The sequence below is a fragment of the Populus trichocarpa genome, chromosome 1 (genome assembly GCF_000002775.5).
Source record: "Populus trichocarpa isolate Nisqually-1 chromosome 1, P.trichocarpa_v4.1, whole genome shotgun sequence".
Classification (NCBI taxonomy): domain Eukaryota; kingdom Viridiplantae; phylum Streptophyta; class Magnoliopsida; order Malpighiales; family Salicaceae; genus Populus; species Populus trichocarpa.
This window is the reverse complement of record NC_037285.2, coordinates 49064061-49084231: the sequence shown is the minus strand read 5'-3', so window position 1 is coordinate 49084231 and position 20171 is coordinate 49064061. Positions and strand designations below refer to the sequence as shown.

At 34.3% G+C, this 20171-nt stretch overlaps 3 protein-coding genes across 4 annotated transcripts; all 3 read left to right on the top strand.

The window, feature by feature from the left end:
- Positions 1-414: 414 nt before the first annotated feature.
- Positions 415-5256, top strand: LOC7471688 (probable 3-hydroxyisobutyrate dehydrogenase, mitochondrial). Of its 2 annotated transcripts, XM_002300530.4 has the most exons (10): positions 420-689; positions 1746-1834; positions 2133-2247; positions 3083-3233; positions 3324-3406; positions 3637-3732; positions 3985-4127; positions 4398-4482; positions 4635-4714; positions 4847-5256. In XM_002300530.4, the coding sequence occupies exons 1-10, from the start codon at positions 576-578 to the stop codon at positions 4932-4934; spliced, it is 1044 nt and encodes a 347-aa protein (XP_002300566.1). In that variant the 5' UTR covers positions 420-575; the 3' UTR covers positions 4935-5256. The 2 variants fall into 2 exon arrangements, with proteins under 2 accessions (XP_024459207.1, XP_002300566.1); XM_024603439.2 differs by lacking the exon at positions 3637-3732 and having other exon boundaries at positions 415-689.
- Positions 5257-7480: 2224 nt separating this feature from the next.
- LOC7471687 (small RNA 2'-O-methyltransferase) lies at positions 7481-14437 on the top strand. The gene is made up of 10 exons (XM_024594018.2): positions 7481-7669; positions 8531-8806; positions 9321-9410; positions 9578-10035; positions 10274-10516; positions 11061-12016; positions 12531-12682; positions 12789-12905; positions 13016-13138; positions 13705-14437. The coding sequence occupies exons 2-10, from the start codon at positions 8549-8551 to the stop codon at positions 14164-14166; spliced, it is 2859 nt and encodes a 952-aa protein (XP_024449786.1). The 5' UTR covers positions 7481-7669; positions 8531-8548; the 3' UTR covers positions 14167-14437.
- Positions 14438-15276: 839 nt separating this feature from the next.
- LOC7471686 (uncharacterized) lies at positions 15277-19513 on the top strand. Its single transcript, XM_002300528.4, has 5 exons — positions 15277-15702; positions 16625-16837; positions 17375-17523; positions 17599-17667; positions 17755-19513. Exons 1-5 carry the CDS (start codon positions 15484-15486, stop codon positions 19247-19249), a joined length of 2145 nt encoding a protein of 714 aa, XP_002300564.2. The 5' UTR covers positions 15277-15483; the 3' UTR covers positions 19250-19513.
- The last annotated feature ends 658 nt before the right edge of the window (positions 19514-20171 follow it).

The window sequence follows — 20171 nt, the reverse complement described above, 5'->3', positions numbered from 1 at the left end:
TTGCAATTTGGCAAGCAAGTTAAACATGCATGCATGTGTAGTGGTTAATTTGAGGTCATTTTATTAAATCTACTTTTGCGGCTGGTAGATCATATGAAACTCGATAAAAATTAAGTTTGAATATTTTTTTATTTATTTTTAAACAATAAAATTTTAATTATTTTAATAAGAATTAAAAAAAATATCATTTTAATTCACCATATAATCCAAGGCAACCCGCAATTCGGTAAACTAAGTCCAGAGTACTCTGAACTAGCCATATGCATGTGTAGTGCTTGAGGTTAATAATAGGAGAAAGGAATGTGAGTAGTAATAAAATGCAAGAAGGTATATTGGTTTGTCTCATTGATTTGCTATGTGAAAATTTCATGCACTCTTCTAAAGAATCTGCTTTTTTTTTTTTTGCCCCTATAAAAAGAAAACACTGTCAGCAGCCACGCAATGTGTCAGATCAAAATGCTAAAAAGACAAGAAGCTATCTGTAACAATCCAATGTAAACTCATAGTTGATAGTACCAAAAAACCAGTGAAAGCTTTGTCCGATAAGGAAGAAAAAAAAGGTGTGACGCTTATCCATGGCAATCTGCAGATTGAGAGCTTCACTGTCTCTATTGAAAACCAAATCTCCATTCTTTCACTATGTTCCACTTCATGGATTCTCTTCTTCACAACTCTCATCCCAGTTTGAGGTAACCCTTTTAGTATCTCTTTCAATAATATAAAGTAATGTGTGGATACCCGTTTTGTTGGAATCACTGATTTGGCATGCTTTGGATTAGAATCAAACTTCTAGTTCAAATGGGTTAGGTGATGATGAACAACTCAATGAAAAGGTTGGTTCTTTGGATTCAAACAAGTTAAACAGATGAGAATAATTTTAAAATCTTGATCTAAAAGAATTTTAAAGCTTGCTTCTTGGGGTTCTAACAAGTTAATTAGATGGATAATCATATTATCTTTAAGAGAATGAGTTAGTAAAAAATATAGAATTGTGTCACTGTCAAATAGTTCTGAATTCCATGTGTCAAGACTATAGAGGGCTTTAAATTCTTGCTAAGAGCTTTAAAATTCAAAATTCAAAATTCAAGCTTGTCTAGTGTATAAATTTCTCAAGAAGGCTACAACTAGTAATCTTTAAATATCAAAGTCAGTGGCTTGAAAATTACTGGAGAATGATTGCTGATTTTTTTTTCCAGATCAAATTGACTGAAGGAAAACTAAAATGTTATTCAATTTCAACAAATAAGGTTTCCCCACTAATAAGGAATTTGCTTTCTTTTATGAGCCGATTACCTTAAGTAATTCGAGTCTTTATCTCCCTCACTGAATGTTCTGCAGGGTGTTTTGAGTGAAAAAAGAGGCATAATCAAGTACTGTTATGCATATGGAACTGGGTGTGAGTTGTTATCAAGCTAGTAACATTTTTTATGACAATATTTCTGTTGACCATGCGAAACAAAGTTCAAGGGGAGTTCAATTCGGTGTTGAATGAATGGTTTATTTCTAGCCCTGATCTGCACCCCTGAAATTGAGAACGACTTCTATTCTTCTTTGTTTTTTTCGGTAATGTATACCGTAAATGGTATATAAATTAGCTTGTTAAATCACATGCACTATGCATCAAGAAGAATGATTGGCTGTTTAAATGCCTATTTCAGCTGAAACAATGTAATTTTTGCTTTATGTTTTTTTCTCTTGTTTTATAATGCTCTTCGTGCCCTTTTCAATTGATTGGTGTACTACAGAGTGTAGGATTCATAGGGCTGGGAAATATGGGATCCAGAATGGCAAATAACCTGATCAAGAATGGATACAAAGTGGCTGTTCATGACATGTAAGTCATAAGCCTTTTCCCCTCTGTCGTGGTCATGGCTTCTGTAAATTGATTGAAACAAAGTTCTGTAAATAACAGGTTGAGTTTTATAATCTTTTGGCAACGCTAGCTGTTAGAGTTGTTGAACTTAGTGAAAATGGTAACATATATGTGCTGAGAGGAGTTGGCTTGCCTAAGATTGGCATTGAAACTCTTTTGTCTGTGTTATAAACTTAGTTGCGTGGTTTAATGTATGGAAGTTAATACATACATATATCTAATCACCTGGAATCAATGGTAAAATTCGATTTTAATTCAGAAACTGTAATGTCATGAAGATGTTTTCTGACATGGGAGTTCCAACGAAAGAAACACCATTTGAAGTTGCAGAAGCAAGTGATGTTGTTATAACAATGCTGCCATCTTCATCTCATGTAAGTATTGTAGTTCCATTCGGTCATGTCTGTGATGTTCAGGATATATGCAGCTCTGTGGTTTCATAGCGTTGTCTTCATATAATGTACTAACTTGTTAAGACATTGCTTCATCCTCTCTGTTATGTTACTGAATCTTTTAAATATAAATATAAATATGAAAGCCTCTGCATTGCAACCCATAAAGTCGAAAGAGCTGGTGTTCCTTAGGTAAGGGAAGAGAATGAGCTCATCGAATCCCACTATAAGATAATTCCCAGTGGATGGCATTAGGGATTTGGAAAAGAGTTCTCGGTTCTTAGAGATAAGAAATGGAAATATTTCATATCTATGGTTCTTCTTTTCATAGAGAGTCAAAGTAACCCTTTGATAATGTGCTTGTAGAAATGAGGCTTGAAACAAAATCATTCACAACATGTTTTGGCATGCTTGCAAGGAAAAAGAATGGGGAAATTGGAAAGTAAAGCTAAGAATTGGGGGATTTAAACCATTCATGCTGCTGTAGCCTTTCATGAGAGATTTTAGACAGCAATGAGCCTATGACCATTGCTTAAAAAGCACCAATTTTCTGGATGACGACATTGAATATCAGCACACTTCTTGTGAAAAACTGCAACTTAAATCCCAAACGCAACGAAAATCTACTGCTGAAGGAGCTATAAAATCCTCTTCTCTAATCTATAACAATTTATCCTGTGTATGGATGCATCCATATTTCTTCCTGCATGCTGTTTAATTTTAATAGTTTGAAAATGCTTTTTGAAAGATTCCACCTTCTTCTTTTGTTTACGCTGCCTTGTCTGTCAGTATGAGAGCAGTAGTCTAAATGATGCAGGTATTAGATGTGTACACTGGACCAAATGGTTTGCTTCGTTGTGCAAATCTCATGAGACCACAATTGTTAATAGATTCATCTACAATTGATCCCCAGACATCGAGAAAGGTTTCTGTAGCAGTATCTAATTGTATTCTAAAAGAAAAGAAAGGTATCACTTTGTAGTGTTTTCTGTTACAAATCGTTAATGCTCTTCCTTTCCTGTTCTATCAACGAATTATATCTCTTATGACTTAGGCAGATCACTGGGAGAAACCTGTCATGTTGGATGCTCCTGTTTCTGGAGGTGTTCTTGCTGCAGAAGCTGGTACACTTACTTTTATGGTACGGTTTCTCACCTTTCTCAGAATCCCTTTTCACTTGCTCTTTATAAGTTCCATAAGTTCAGTTTGGAGTTACTTTGTTGGGTTTAAGGCGGCAAGATTAGAGACTAGGGACCCCATACTTGGGGAGAGTATGGTGGTTTAGACTGCTATTATTCCACATAACATCTTAAATACCATCTTGTGCTCTTCTTATAATTTACTTGAAGGGCAAAATATTTTTTCACTCAGGTTGGTGGCTCTGAGGATGCTTATCTTGCTGCCAAACCCTTATTTCTTTCAATGGGTAAAAATGCAATTTATTGTGGTGGAGCAGGAACAGGTTCGGTAAGTTATTGCTAGCACTCAAAGCTAGTCCTATTAAGTTTATTTGGAACCATGGGTATTTATTTTCCAATTTATCAGATGTTAAAAATCATGAGGGTTCAATTTAAGTCCTGCAACTGAGTTATATAAATGGAAATGCAATCAATGAAAAAGGAATGCTATATTTCAGCACATGAGTGGAAAATATATTCAATTTTCACCAGCTGGAGTTCACTTTTCAAGCATCTGATATCTCTGGTGCTTGTTGTTTAGGCAGCAAAGATTTGCAACAACTTGGCATTGGCTGTGAGCATGCTAGGGGTATCAGAAGCCTTTGTTCTTGGTCAGTCACTTGGAATTTCTGCTGGTACCCTGACAAAGGTTTTAAACACTTCAAGTGCTCGGTGTTGGAGTAGGTATCTGTCTTGACTGTTACAGGTTTTACTGACATTGGATAGCTTGGCTTCAATTTCGAGTGACATTGTGAAGAAGCCAGCCTTTTAAACCAGTGACAGTTCCTTGTTTGGGTTTAAGTTTGTGCTAGAGAGTTAGTAGGAGTGACTAACTATCAAAATACCTAAGAAATGAAAATGAAGAACAAGAATCTTCAGTTTAAAATCTTGAAATATGATGAGTAATTACCTGGAAACCACATAATTTAACTGGATGATATTTCCCACATGCAGTGATAGTTATAATCCAGTTCCTGGAGTGATGGAAGGCGTGCCAGCTTCGAGGAACTACGCTGGCGGATTTGCATCTAAGCTCATGGTGGGTGATTTAGCCTATTTCTCGCTGGTACTCGAATTATTATTGAGAAGGAATTTTGAAACCTGCCTGCCGAATGGCTGTTGTGTCCTTACAATATTTGAGTTTTTGGCCTGATCATGAGCATGATGAACATTATCTTTTGTATGATGCAGGCTAAGGACTTGAACCTTGCTGCAACATCAGCCAAGGAGGTTGGTCTTCAATGTCCTCTGACATACCAAGCACAAGAGATGTAACCACCTCTGCTTCGTACAACAAATGACATTTCCATTTTTGAATCTTGTTTTTCTTAACTAACATGAAACTGTCGGAACTGAGTGCATATGATTTCTGCTTTCCTTTATCTTCAATGCATTCTGTGCAGATACACAGAGCTGTGCAAGGATGGACATGAAAGCAAGGACTTCTCCTGTGCTTTCCGCCATTATTACAGCGGCCAGGATGAACTTTAGCTGACCAAAGAGTGGTTTCTAGTAGCAGATAACAAGGGCGCTAGTGTTCATAAACTCCGAAGGTGGAACCATTATTAGAGCTAGTGAACTGATTGCCTCGTTCTGTATGAAATAAATTGTCACTAACAAAAACCGTCACCCTTTGTGAAGCTTGGTGACCATATCCATCATGAATCACAAACTTTTACAATACAGAATGCTTCATATAGAAAAGGGCCTTATGTTCTTCCTTTTCTGTCCACCTTAGTTTCCTTGACAAAGGGCAAGAAACACTCGTTTTGGAAGACAGACTAATATCAACATAGTTTGAAACTTGTTCTTAGAGGATTGAAAATGGGAATGCAAATATACTGTCTGATGATGATGATGAAAATGAAGTTCAAAGATCCTCAAACTAGTAACAAGCAGCAGAAAATGTCAGCAACAGGCTGATCTCAACACCCCAAATATTTGATGCAGTCAATTTTCATTCTATGAAAAGAGAGAAGGGTACATCATCTTTGAAAAGTGCAACCACTGTAGGAGTGGCACCCTCCATGCCAATAGCAGCAGCAGCGTATCTTTGCCATATTAGCTAAAACATGGGCTACCTTATTATAGCGGACAAACATATGGATGTGATATCTTCCTTCTTATTAAATTTTATTTGAATATATCTGAAGCTTTATGTTTCTTCTCTCGCCGCAAGTGAAAATTCTAAAGAACTGTTTTAACTTATTATTCATTGTCATGATGTACTAATATTTCTTTATTAATAAAATAAAATATGGATTTTACAAAATTATAATATGTTGCTTTCTAAAAAAAGTTATAGCATGGTGTTAAATTCATATATTTATTCCAATCTTGATAGTTTATCAAAAGGAAAAAGTGTTTGAAAGTATAACGAGGTTGTTTTTTGAAGGGGATTTTTTTTAAATGTATTAAAATAATATATATTTTTTAAAATTTATTTTTGACATTAGTATTTCAAAACAATTCAAAAATATAATCTTTTTTAAAATTTAAATTTTAAATAAAAAACATGTTTAACGTCAAAGCCAAAAAAAAAAGGCATAAAATTCCCTTCTTCACCAAGTTGTTCCATTTCTTTTCACTCTTCTTTTTTATCCTTTCCTTATCCGACACTTTAGAAGATTAGGAACACCTCAAACAAAATGAATCCTTGTTTTCAAGTTATATTTGAAAAAAGACATGGCTTTTTAGGTGGCTGAAACCAACATTAACTAATGCTATATTTGTTTTTTAAAATTATTTTCCAAACTTTCCTGTGTTTGTTTGCTATTAGAAAAGTTGATCAACGGAAAATACTTTCCAGTTAAAGAAAAATTTGGTTTGGTTTTCAGGAAAGTGTTTTCCTGAAAAATTTGGGCGGAAAACACTTTCCAGAAGTTGTGAAAAATTTAAAAATATCATATTATTTGCTGATTATATCAAATTTGGTCTTCAAACTTTTAATTGCTATATATATTTTGTTTTGAATATTTATTTTCAATTTCATCTCTTAAAATTTAATTTTTATATTAACTTTGGTCATCATTTTTATAATTGTTATTTGCTTTTCCCTTATCATTTTTTTTATTGAAATTTTTTATGTATCAAATTTGGTCCTCATTCTTTTGATTGTTACTTATTTTATTTGAAATAATTTATGAAGTGTTAATTATTATTATTATTTTAATTTCTTCATCTTTCATTTTTTTTTAGATTTGATCTCTATTATTTTAATTATTATTTATTTTATTTGAGATAATTTATGAAATTATATTTTTTTTTAATTTCATTCTCATTCAACCTTTTAATTTGTAAGATTTGTTCCTTATTATTTTAATAAACTTGAGAAAAATAAAACATTAATAAGTTATTTTCCAGCTCATTTTCCATGACATAACCAAACACTAGAAATTATTTTCCAACTTATTTTTCATTACACTACCAAACATCGGAAAATAATTCACTTTCCCGAAATTCACTTTCTAAAAGGAAACTATTTTCCAGCAAACAAACGGGGCCTGAATAAATTATTATTATTAAAATAATATTATTTTATTTTGTTTTCTTAAAAACGTTTTCGAGATATTCACCTAAGTAAGTTTATATTAACTTGATAAAATTAATCAAATTATAACTGTATTAATATCTTTTAAAATTCAATTAAAATTAAACTTTAAATTATAAATTTTATGAGTTAACTCATCAAATAAAACCGAGTTTAATAACTTTTAATATATATAACACAATCTATATATATCCAAAAGAAAAAAATTGTCTTTAAAAATTATTTCTCAACCCACTCGATAAGTTACAAGCATAGATAACAAAACTGTGGAAAAAATGCAAACCTTTGCTACTTTTAAGCAATAAGGTTCAAGTCCTGTGGTTGCTCATATGATAGCAACTGGAGACTTACATGGTTGTTAACTTCAGAACCTGTGAAATTAGTCGAGATACACGCAAGCTGACCCGGACTTTCACATTAAAAAAAAAAAAAAAAAAAAAAACTCATTCCTCAGTACTTTCTTGGCACCTCCTTTCATAAGTTCCTTATGACCCTATATGATGTCTTAATCTTCCAAAGTCCTCATACACTATAAACAACACCTTTCTTTCCGTCCTCCATCTCTCTCTAGAACCCCAGAGAACCCATAAGGCAAAAACACTCTTCTTAGCAGAGAAGAAACCAAGAGGCCAAACAAACCCACAGCCCCATTTGCATACATTGTTCTTTTTCACAGGTACAACCCTCTCCCTCCCTGCTTCTCTGATTTTGTTGTATTATTGTTTTTGAATGTATTTATGCATGCTTATTGTACAGTATCTGTACATACTCAGTCATACACTACAAATACGTCTATACATACGCATATAGGGTGACTTTTGAGCGTGGGAGATGGTAAAGTTTGTGCATTGGAGAGTTTTGAATTCTGGGTCATTTAGATTTTTGTGTTTCTATGCTTTTTGTTTCAATTACAGCTTAATTCCTCGCTCTGTTTTTCATTGATTGCATAAAGTTCGTGTCTTTTTATGTATGGGGCTGTTTGGTTACTGAGAAAACTCAGAAACAGATGTGTTTTCCTATTCTAATTGCTTAATTGTTGTCTTTTTTTCACATTGATTGCCTGAAGTATGTTTCTTTATTATAATTGCTGCTGCTGCTGTTATTATAATTACTAACATTTTGATAAAAGTTGGTGTCCTTATTACATACCACCTGTTTGGTTGCTGAGAAAAGAAAAGTAGCAAATTGGGACTTTCATAATTTTGCGTTTTATGATAAAAGTTTGATTCTTTTTTATTCCTCACTCGTAAAGTTTTAATAATGTGTGCATGTAACGTTTATTAGAGCCTTTGTGGGTTGCTTATGGAAAATGGAGTGAAGCAAATTTATTTATTTTTTAAAAATTGCTTAATTATGCTCTTTATCCTAAACTTTGTCTTTTATTTATTTATTTTTATGTACGTGGCTGTTTGGTTGCTGAATAAAGACAGAGCAAATTGGCTTCTAGCATTGTGCATTTCATGATAAATTTTTATTTCATGTAATTGAATTTGGTTGCATTATTAACAGTTATATGTGTGGTTGTGACTTTTATTAGAACTTTTGGAGGTTGCATATGGAAATTGGAGTGAAGAAGACAGTTTTTTCACCTAAGGCTATCATACACCAAAAGTTTGGTAACAAGGCATGCTATAAGGTTGAGGAGGTAAAGGAGGAGTCAGCTCAGAATGGATGCCCAGGATTGGCAATTCCTCAGAAAGGCCCCTTTCTATTTCGGTGCCGGTTAGAACTTCCAGAATTTACTGTTGTTTCTGATATCTGCAGAAAGAAGAAGGATGCCGAGCAGTCTGCTGCTGATTTGGCTTTAAAAAAGGCATGCTTTAGCTTCCTTCTTAAGATTTTTGTCAGCATTTTTCCAATTTGATTGAACTTGCCAGCCATGGATGAGTATGTAGCCTCGTGATGAATGACATTATTTTTCTTCCCCATGATTGAATTTTCTAATTTTTTCGATTTAACAATGTTTTTGATAACGGGCAACAAACTCAGATGGATATAGAATTGATTATTTGTTAATTTTAAAGTTTTGTTGGTTATTTCGGCTGCCTGAATGTAGAATACTTATTCTGTGTGACTATGTGAGGAGATTAAGTTGTTCTTTGGACAATGCAATTGCTTATAGAGAAGCAATTGTATTTTTACACATTTGCTCTTTTATTCATCATGTTTTCTTTGAGATTAATTTGTCATGCAGTTTTCAGCTTTTCTTCTGCTATAGTTTAGTTCATTAATCTGAAGACAGATGTAGATCTTTCTTTTGTCCCTACCTTCTTTTTTTGGCAATGTAATTTAACTACTTAACTGTTTATTTACTATTTATCCTGCAGCTAGGCAACAATCCCGCAGATGAAAACCCATCTGAAAAGGATCCTTGTGATGCTTTGATTGATCGAATCAAATATCTATTTACAGACGAGGTTGGTAGTTTGTATAGAAATGAATTGTATAACAGTTTGTGTTCTACATGTAATCCTTGCAGATCACTTGGTTTTTGCCAGTCATATAATATGCAAGGATCCTTGACGTGGTTTGTGCATAATGACGTGCTCTAACCTCTCCTCCTTTATTTTTGTGTCTTTGTTAGTTCCTTTCATCTCTTCATCCGCTGAGTGGTCACCTTAGAGCAGCTTTGCAGAGAAAAGGTGGTCTTTATGGTCTGATACCTGCTTCTGTCATTGCTGCCTGTGATACAAAGACAAGTAATCTGTGTAAATTACTCAACACTGAGGTGGAATCTAAACCCTTTTTGGCTTTGTCATCAATTATGAGGGCTATACCAAGATTATCAGGGTCTGTTGTAACATCCAAGGGGCAGCTTTCAATTCAGAAGCAAAATCCATATCCCACTGAGATCATAGAGTCATCAGATATCCAGCAATCTGGTTCCCCAGAAAACATATTAGTTAAAGCAATACAGATCCCAGCTTCATTGGATGAGACTATTCAGCCCGTGACTCTTGATATTTCTTCTTCTGGATATTACCTGGATGTTATTGCACAAAAACTTGGTGTAACAGATGCAAGCAAAGTTTTGCTCTCAAGGTAGGTGGAATTAGTTATAATACAGAAAGCCTGAGATGGTGTATTTTTTCGCCTAAATTGGGTTCCTTATTCCTTACAGATTTGACATGATGTGATGTTGTTTTCTTGTTTGGAAGATGTCTTATTCTTCTTTTTGTAGCATCATATTCTGTTTTATCAAATAATTTTTTTTCTTTCCTATCAAACTGGAAGAAGAATGACTGTTTTTTGGAACCACTACATACTTTTTCTCCAACAGGATTATTGGTAAAGCTTCTTCTGAGACAAGATTGTATTTTGCTGCTTCTGAGTCACTTGTGATGGAACTATTGTCAGACCATGCAAATCTGAAAGATTTTCACGTAGAAGGACTTTTGAATGCAAGGGCAAACTACTTCTGTGGTCAAGAAATATATGGTGATGCAATTATGGCATCAGTTGGATACACATGGAGGTCTAAAGAACTTTTCCACGAAGATGTGTCCCTCCAATCATATTACAGGTCTCTTTTGAATTCTTTCCCATGAATCTCTTGTTTTACCATCATTAGTCTTTTCTATCTTCTCTCTGCAATGTTGTTCAAACCTTAGTTTTGATGCAAGTTTGATGTGCTTCGGTAGTACAATGTACAATGCTTAGCACATCAATTGCACATAATTTGCTTGATATAATCCATCCATCTTCTTCATCTTCTTCTTCTTCTTTTTTAAATTTCTTATATGAAGATGAACACTGAACTTTTTTTCCTTTCCCACATAATATTTTTGCTGGATATACTCCTTTTATTTGTTTTTTTTTTCATAATTGCTTATGTGAAGATGAATACCAAACTTTTTTTTTTAATTAATCAGCTGTTGTATGGTCTATTACTTAGAATTTAGACCATTTTATTGCTCCATATTAATTACTGTGGCAATGAATGACCCCTACAGTTTGTCACCAAAGTTTGCATCTCCTATGCAATGTAAGCACTGTTCCATAATGTACTTTAATACACTAAGCCTTCAACAATTCATTATTTAATCAATTTAGATTGGCTTATTCAGGATGCTTATAAGCAAGATACCTAGTGGAAATTACAAGTTGTCTCGAGAAGCAATATTTGCTGCAGAGTTGCCCTCCGTATTCACTACAAAAACAAATTGGAGGGGTTCCTTCCCAAGGGAAATCCTATGCACATTCTGCCGTCAGCACCAGCTATCTGAACCTATCTTCTCCACTACAAGTATTCCTTTAAAGGCATCATGCAAGTTACCAAGATCACAGAAGAAGTTGAAGGTTACCGAGGCAGCTGAACTAGCAACTGAATACACTAATGGAGGAAGTTTAAATGCTGATGATGGAGAAACAGTAGGACTGGAAAGCAGCTTTAGGTGCAAAGTAAAAGTATTTTCCAAGGGTCAGGATTTGATCATAGAGTGTTCCCCTAAGGAGATTTATAAGAAGCAAACTGATGCTATCCAGAGTGCTTCTCTGAAAGTTCTCTCATGGTTAAATGCATATTTCAAGGACCTTGGCATGCCTTTGGAGAAGCTAAAGTGCTCTGCTGATGCCCTCGACATTAGCTTATCTTCTGAAAACTTTCTTAAAGAGTTTGCTTTATGCCAATCTCTTCATAATGTTCAGCAAAGTCGGTGTCAAGGATCCAAATTACCTGAATCAAAAAGTACTAATATGGAATATACTTTGTCAGGACAAGATGTTTGCTTACCAAACATTGAAGGCTCATATTCCGGTGTCTGCCCCTCCAATGGATCTTTGTTGTGTATAAGTTACACTGTGTCCTTGGTGACAGAAGGTGGGCATACAAAAGAGCTTATTGAAAGTAAAGATGAATTTGAGTTTGAGATAGGGAATGGAACAGTGGTTTCCACTCTTGAAGGAGTTGTGACACAAATGTCAGTTGGCCAGTGTGCTCATTTCAACATGAATTTGCCCCCTCAAGAGTTCATTTTAGCCGCAGTTGATGATCCTGCAAGGATTCTTTCATTGTTATCCTCAGGTAATTATGTGCTTCTTGACATCTGATTGATGATTTTTGCAACCGGGGTTTTGAATTATTGGTCTTTATTTTCAACCTAGATCAAAACATAGCTAACTTAGTTAATGTACTGAATCAAGACATGGCTGACTAAATTGATTTACTTTCCTAAAACTTTGGATTTCCCAATAAGGAAGCAGATCTTATCCGTTTCTTTATTTATCTTTGGTTTTGGAGATTGAGATTGTTGCTTTTTATTAATTCTTGAGATGTAACGCTCTGTTTGTTGTTAATTATTTCTTCTTATAATGACAACCATATATGACATGAAGGGAACAACGAGCATGATTTGTTTCTCCCATAATTATTAGAAACAGAACTGACTTACTATGTAATGGAATTTATGTTATAAGGCAACCTGTACTTGTACTCTTTGAAAATGAAAAATCTTAGTTTATGACATAAATTTAGTTTAACAATTGGATCTAACACCTAATTTCTTCTGAAATGATCTTCTGTGTTCCTGTTTTGGCAGAAGTTTGCTTCTTAGAATACCATGTAACCTTGTTGCGAGTGACAGAACCACCAGAAGAAAGAATGGAGCAGGCTCTTTTCAGCCCTCCGCTCTCAAAGCAACGGGTGGAATATGCTGTGCAGCATATCAAAAAATCCAGTGCTACAACTTTGGTACATATTTTGTATTTCTTATTTAACAGTTAACAACAGAAAGTTGAGTTTGCAATTTTTATCTCACCATTATCATCTTCTGTCTCCGACTTTTTTTTTTTTTCAGGTTGATTTCGGATGTGGCTCTGGAAGTTTATTGGATTCTTTGTTAGATTACCCAACTTCACTAGAAAAGATTGTTGGTGCTGACTTATCAAAGAAGAGTCTTAGCCGTGCTGCAAAGGTCTGAATCATTTCTGAGCAATGTTTCTCCGCTATGCTCTATGGCCTTTATTTGCTTGTTAGCTACACGCTTGAATTGGTCACATGTCTTGGGTATTGTTAATTATGCAGATACTGCATACCAAACTGAGTGCAAAGTCAGATACAGGCATCAAATCTGCTATTCTTTATGATGGTTCCATCACAGAGTTTGATTCTCGATTGTGTGGATTTGATATTGGCACTTGCTTAGAGGTATTTACCTTCCTCCTGTGGTACATTTCTTGCTAGGTTGGAGCTCTTGGGTTAGCATGCTAGTGTGATTTTTCTTTTTTGTTTCTTTGGCTAGAATATCATACAATGGTGGCAGTATCTATCAACAAATATGTTTTTTTTGGTGTTTGATGTTTTGCATATTACATAATTTTGAACATTTAGAAAGGGAATTCATGTGTGCCTTTGATCGTGCTATGTTTTGGATTCCCAGAATTTTTGGGGTCATTGACATGTTTTATCTATATATTATTGTGCCAGTCCACAACCTCCATGTGAATGTTGGGAGAGCTCAAATGTGCCTTACAAAATTAACTTATATCAGTATTTTGAAAATTGATTAGTCCTATGTTGCCTCTAGTTGTGCCAAATTCTTATTCTTCCTATGTTAATAGTATCTCCTCGCTGTGATAATTTTAGTTTTTGCATGTGTAATTGTACTGCTACAAACTTTTAGCATCATTAAAGACGTCGTTTCTATAAATCAATGAACTGGTTTCCATCTCCTCTGATTTTCTTACTTTCACCTGATGTCTTTGAGCTTATAGGTAATTGAGCATATGGAGGAGGAACAGGCCTGTCTTTTTGGTGACATTGCATTGAGTTATTTTCGACCAAAGGTTCTTATAGTTTCCACCCCAAATTACGAATACAACGTGATTCTACAAGGATCCAGTCCCACAACTCAAGAAGAAGATCCAGACGAGAAAAGCCAGTCACAGTCATGTAAATTTCGCAACCATGACCACAAGTTTGAGTGGACAAGAGAGCAGTTCAACCATTGGGCATCAGATCTAGCCAAGAGGCACCATTACAGTGTCGAGTTCAGTGGGGTTGGTGGTTCTGGTGATGTGGAACCAGGCTTTGCATCGCAAATTGCTGTCTTTAAACAGGAGAGCCTACTTGATGAAGATGATCTTCCAACACAAGAAAATTCCTCTGAGCATTGCAAAGTTATATGGGAGTGGAACGGCGATGATAGATCTGCACCCTCTTCAACAAGAAACTAATTTTTAGCGTTTCTAAACCACACCCTGACAAAGATAATAGTTAATTAGTACAGCCCTGTACTGATATATTACATTATTTCTAGGAAGGAGAAAGTATCTAACAGAATTAGGCAAGTGCAGGCTCAGAAAGGATGCATTTTTTCTTGCTGCTGGGCCAAATATTCTGGCAGGGAAATGAAGGGATTGCATGTTCTTATTCATTCAAAGACCCCATGCCATTTATGAATACTGAGAGAATTTCTGCCTAATTAATACAAGTCTATTTTGATCATCTATATGTATTTATGTTGTATTTTTTTTACATGCAAAATCATTTACCTCATCAGATTCATGTTCATATCTTATTGTTTTGGATTATTTCTAAAAAAAAATAAAAAAATAAAAAGGATAAATCATAGAGATTTTCAGAATAGTTATTAAACTCGCCTGATCTGTGGTGGTTGGTTTTGGTATATTCACTATCTAAGCTTGATTCAGGCTTGTTTTTAAGTGTTTTTTTGGGTTTGCGGTTCAATCTATTTTTTATTAAAATCTGAATTTGTTTTTTGTTTTAAATTAATGTTTTTTTTGATGTTTTTGAATTGTTTTACGTGTTGATGTTAAAAATACATTTAAAAAATAAAAAAAATATTATTTCAGTGTATTTTTAAAAAAGAACACTTTAAAAAATAACCATTATCATATTCCAAACACCTTCTAAGTTGAATTGGTTTTCGATATTAATTTAGCCACACTTGGATAAATTAATAAATTAATCTTGATTAATTTTATTAAACTCGATATTTTGTTAAACTCAATTAAAATTCTATCAAGTTAATTTTAAAGAATATTTTTCTAAATAAATAAAAAAAATTATATACTCAATTCATTTCTAGTAATTTATTTAGGATTAGACCCTGGAAATATTACTATCAAGCAAATGTTTTTTTCTAACTTTAAAAAATATTCAATCTCTAAAAAGAAAGAGTAAAGAAATAAAAAAAGAGAGTGATTTTAGAAAAATAAAATAAAATTTACACAAACACACGTGCAAAACGCCACACGTGCGAATTCCAACGGCTAGTTATTATAAAACGGCTAGTCTTTTCTGTTTTCACATTTTCACCTTCCCTTTTGCTTCCCTCAATCATCACACCTCTCTATGATTTCTCTCCTCTCTCAATAAAAATTTTCCTTCACTTTCTCTTTAACCAAGCAAAAACGAACCTCCTATCATTCCCTTCACGAAAAACCCAATTCTTTGAGTTCTTTTGTTATATGACTTTCTTGAAAAAATTCAAGAAAAATTAAAGGTCTTAAAGAAACTTTCTATTGAAAATGTGGTCTCATAACAACAACGACAAGAATTCTCCGGCAAGGGGATTCTGGACACCGCCGGCTTCATGGAGGTCTCAACATTCTCCGGCGGTTGCCATGATGCCAATGTCAGAGAGGAAAGAAAGGGTGTCTTCTCCTAGTTGTAAACGTGATATTTTTCATGTTATTCATAAAGTCCCTGCCGGTGATTCTCCTTATGTCAGAGCCAAACATGTCCAGGTAATAACTTTTAATGGTTCTTTTGTTGTTTGGATTAATGGTTTTTATGGGGTTTTTGAAGAAGTTTTAGTCTTGGCAGGTTTTGAGTTTAGTTTCAATCCTTGTTTCATATGTTGTTTTAGTTGGAAAATACTTGGGTTCTTGAAGAGTATTAGTTATCTAGTGGTAGTTAAGGTTCATGAATTTTTGTGGGTTCTTCTTCGTTTTTTATGTTTTTTTTTCCTATTCTATGTTTGCTTACAAATTATCTGTTTGGTTGAAATTGAGAGAGGAGATTAAACTGGGGATTTATGTCTGTTTTTGGTTAATTAATAATTGAAATGCCAAATTATCCCATAAGTTGATTTTAATCTCTTTTTTTTTTGGAGAACTTCTTTTGAAATTTCTGGTTCTTGAAAGTTAAATGTGATCTGTCTTGTGAATTTCTGGGTTTGGATAGTACAGGTTAGAATGAGATTTGACATATCATGTCTCCCCATTGATTTTTAGGAGAATAGAACTTTTATTTGCATGAAAAATCACTCGATTTCACCTGGTAACTGCTGCAAGGTAAGAAATGTGAGAAAAGGAAAAGGGAATTGAAATAAATAGAGTCATGCATTAGACATTGTCACTTGATAAGGGGAATTAAGGCACTAAAGTAGTAAAGAGTAATACAATTAGCTTATACCACTATGAGCTGTTAGATTATTTGTTAGTTTCCTTGGGAAATAAGATAAGGTTAATTTGTTGTTTTAACTCTTCATGTACCTATTCAAATTTCATTACAGTTTTTGACATTCCATTTTAGGCTCCTGGATATCTTGACTGTTTAAAGAGGACTCGCTAATGGATGATTTTTGGAACTTAATTGGATATATTAATTTTCGGGTTCAGATCCTGTGTTTGTGTTTGATTTTGATAGTTGAATCTTTTATTACAGTTAATAGAGAAGGATCCAAGCAAGGCTGTTTCCCTATTCTGGGCTGCTATCAATTCTGGGGATCGAGTTGATAGTGCCTTGAAAGACATGGCAGTGGTGATGAAGCAATTGGATCGAGCTGATGAGGCAATTGAGGCGATCAAATCCTTTCGTCATCTCTGTCCCTATGATTCCCAGGAATCTATTGACAATGTGCTAGTTGAACTCTACAAGGTGAAGTGCTACTTTTTCCATCTTTGCAAACTGTAGTATTTTGGCAATAATTGACTCTGATAATCTGGTAATGTGATTTCTCCATTAGCATATTGACATTTCATGAGGAAAATCTATGTAAAGAACCATCTTAGATCATTTATGAGTTGTCTTCTTGGGAAAGCATCCTTGCAAGGTTTACTAGTTTTCTGCACTAATGTTAAACAAAGTGGAACTCATTCAGTTTGAAATGTAGTTAAGTTCTGAAATTTTCTTCTACATCAGGCTTTTTAATGAATGCAAAGGCGTCCACATTTCATAGGTAGTGCAGGTCAAGCTGTTTTTTTTTTAGATGGTAAAGATAATTATTATTTTCACTAAGAGACCTAAGAGATATTGTTGAGTTAGAAGCATGCATTTGCGATGTGTGTGGCCAAATAATTTTCTGTTTGTTTTGAGGAATCTGGTTAGCATATCCATTTAGCTCACTGAGGCTGTTGTCACAATACATTGGATTGTGAAGCATGTTTATATCTCGAGATTTCTCTTCTTTTGCAGAGATCTGGAAGGATTGAAGAAGAGATTGAAATGCTTCAACGCAAACTGAAGAACATAGAAGAGGGTATCGCTTTTTCTGGCAAGAAGACAAAGACTGCCAGATCCCAAGGGAGGAAGATTCAAATAACTGTTGAACAAGAAAGATCAAGGTGATCCCACTTGTTTTGCTTCTTTCCTATTTATACTGTATACCTCTGGTTGTTATTTCATTTTAACTGATGCAGGATATTAGGGAATTTGGCGTGGGCTTACTTGCAGCATCACGATTATGGTTTGGCTGAACAATATTACAGGTAAACTATTTTTCTGCTTTGGAAGATAGACCTAGACCTAGACATGAAAATGGCGATCTTCTTCATGAAATAAAATTTGATTTTCAGGAAAGGTCTATCAATGGAGCCAGATCAGAATAAGCAGTGCAACTTGGCTATCTGCTTGATGCACATGAACAGAATTCCAGAAGCAAAATCTCTGCTTCAAACCGTAAAAGCTTCATCTGGAAGTAAACCAATGGATGATTCCTATGCTAAATCTTTCGAGCGTGCTTGTCAAATCCTGACTGAATTAGAGTCACATTTAATAGTTAAACCAACCGAACAAGATGAAAAAGTTCACCGAAGGTCATTGGCATTGCCTACCACCAGAAATTTGAAAGAGGTTGCTAGCTCCCGGAATGGAGATGTTTCGGGATTTGTGGACTCTAGAAAGTGCACAGGTGTAGTTAAACCAACCGAACAAGATGAAAAAGTTCACCAAAGGTCTTTGGCATTGCCTACCACCAGAAATTTGAAAGAGGTTGCTAGCTCCCGGAATGGAGATGTTTCGGGATTCGTGGACTCTAGAAAGTGCACAGGTGTATTTAATGAAGATAGAGTGCTGTCAGATGAACATAATAGAAGATCTTATTGGCAGAATCACTCTGAGAATGAGAAAAGCTTCTTTGCATCCAATAATAGGAGTTCTCAATGTATATCACCTGGACTGAGAGGCGGTCCACAGTCTTCTCCACAAACTGCAGTTGACAATAGCTGGAGGAGAGATTCTAGTTTTGCAAGCCCAGGTGAAAGGCTTGGTTTTGCCAGCAAAATGAAGGATTATCGGTTTAGTTTTGCTGAAATAGGCCCAAGTTCAGAACAGAAGAAGACATTTACATCTCCAGCCATACATACACAACCAAGGAGATGTTGCTGGGGGTTCGATAAAGGAGATCAGAGAAGGATAAGGTGGGGAGAGGATACAGCTGAGATAGAAAAAGAGAATGCAATCCGGAATCTCTCTGGAGAACTATTAGACTTAACTGATAATCATACAAGCTGGAAAAGAAATGGTCAGGAAAATGGTCGCCAAAGGAAATCTGCAACAGAAGACAGGAACACAAGTCTAAAGTGTTCCACAGAGCAGACCGTGGTTATTGACAATGCAGGGGTATCAAAAGCCTCCACTGATTGTGACTGGGATCAATCAGCAGAAACTGTTGGAAATAAGTATCTTGGAAAGGACAGCTCACTCAAATCCCATCGCAAGAGTTGGGCAGATATGGTTGAAGAAGAAGAAGAAGAACTGGACCTGTTAACTACAGACCTTGGCCAGAGTTTCCATAGTTGGAATTATGAAGACGCATGCAGTGATGAAAATCTAAATGTCAACACATTTCATCAGAATTCTTACCAAAAGAATCAGCTAGGAACTATTTTTCGAAAACTTGAAGCAGCTGATCTTCAAGATGGCTATGGTACATCCATGAATGCAGTTTCATCAAGGAATTCCACAGCGCGACGCTCACTGTCTTACGAATCTGCAGAGGATGTGAATACAAAGAGGAGAAACAGGTTGCAGGTTTTCCGAGACATAACTCCAACTCCAGATAGTCCATGAGCTTGAATCAAAATACGTCAGAAGTGGATATAATTCAGTGATGTTTGAGAGTTTTTGAACTGCACTGATCAAAATCATGTAATATGGAGTGTTTATTCTTTTTTCTATCTCAAATTTTTTCTGCTTGGTGAGGTACTGTTGCATCAAGCATTGTGATGTCTTTTTTAGACTTCTTCCCGCCTTCATTGTTTCCTTGTATAGTGAGTGTATCCATGTCACTCATCAATCACATGATATTAAACACAAAACTTTTAGTTCTGATTAGTTGCGGATCTCGTATCACTAGGCTATGTAGATAATTTTGTAGAAATATTTATGTTGCTATTTATGATAGAACTAAATCTAAAAAATATGTGAATTGCATCAAGACGATAAATAACTTTTGATTCGAAGATTATATTATATTTATATTTAGTTAAAAGATTTTACTAGTCTAATTGTATAAAAAAATTGACTGATCATAACTGATCGAAATTTAAAAGATACTAATTATACTTGGTTTTGTTGTTTTTCTTTTTCTTTTTGAATTTTTTAATTTATTTTAAAATTTTATTATGTTTTTCCTTTTTAATTCAAACTTTTAGTTTCTTATCTTGTTTAAGTTAATTATTTTGGGTTTATTAAAGAAATTATAAATTTTTTAAAGAGAAAAAATACTTGAAGATAAAATATTCAATAAAAAAATTTCTAATTAAAATTTTTATGTAATGGTTTTTTTTCAATAAAATTCTATGTTGCTTATTTATTGCTATCTTTCTTGTATTATTTCTATCTCCGTCAATTTTTAAATAATTTATAAAGTATAAATTAAAAAATAGGTAGTGATATTTCTTTTTGAGAAGAAATTCTAATAGAATTAATAACATAATAATTATATTTTTTTCCTTTGACTTTAACTATTGATTCATTCACAGGAACAAAA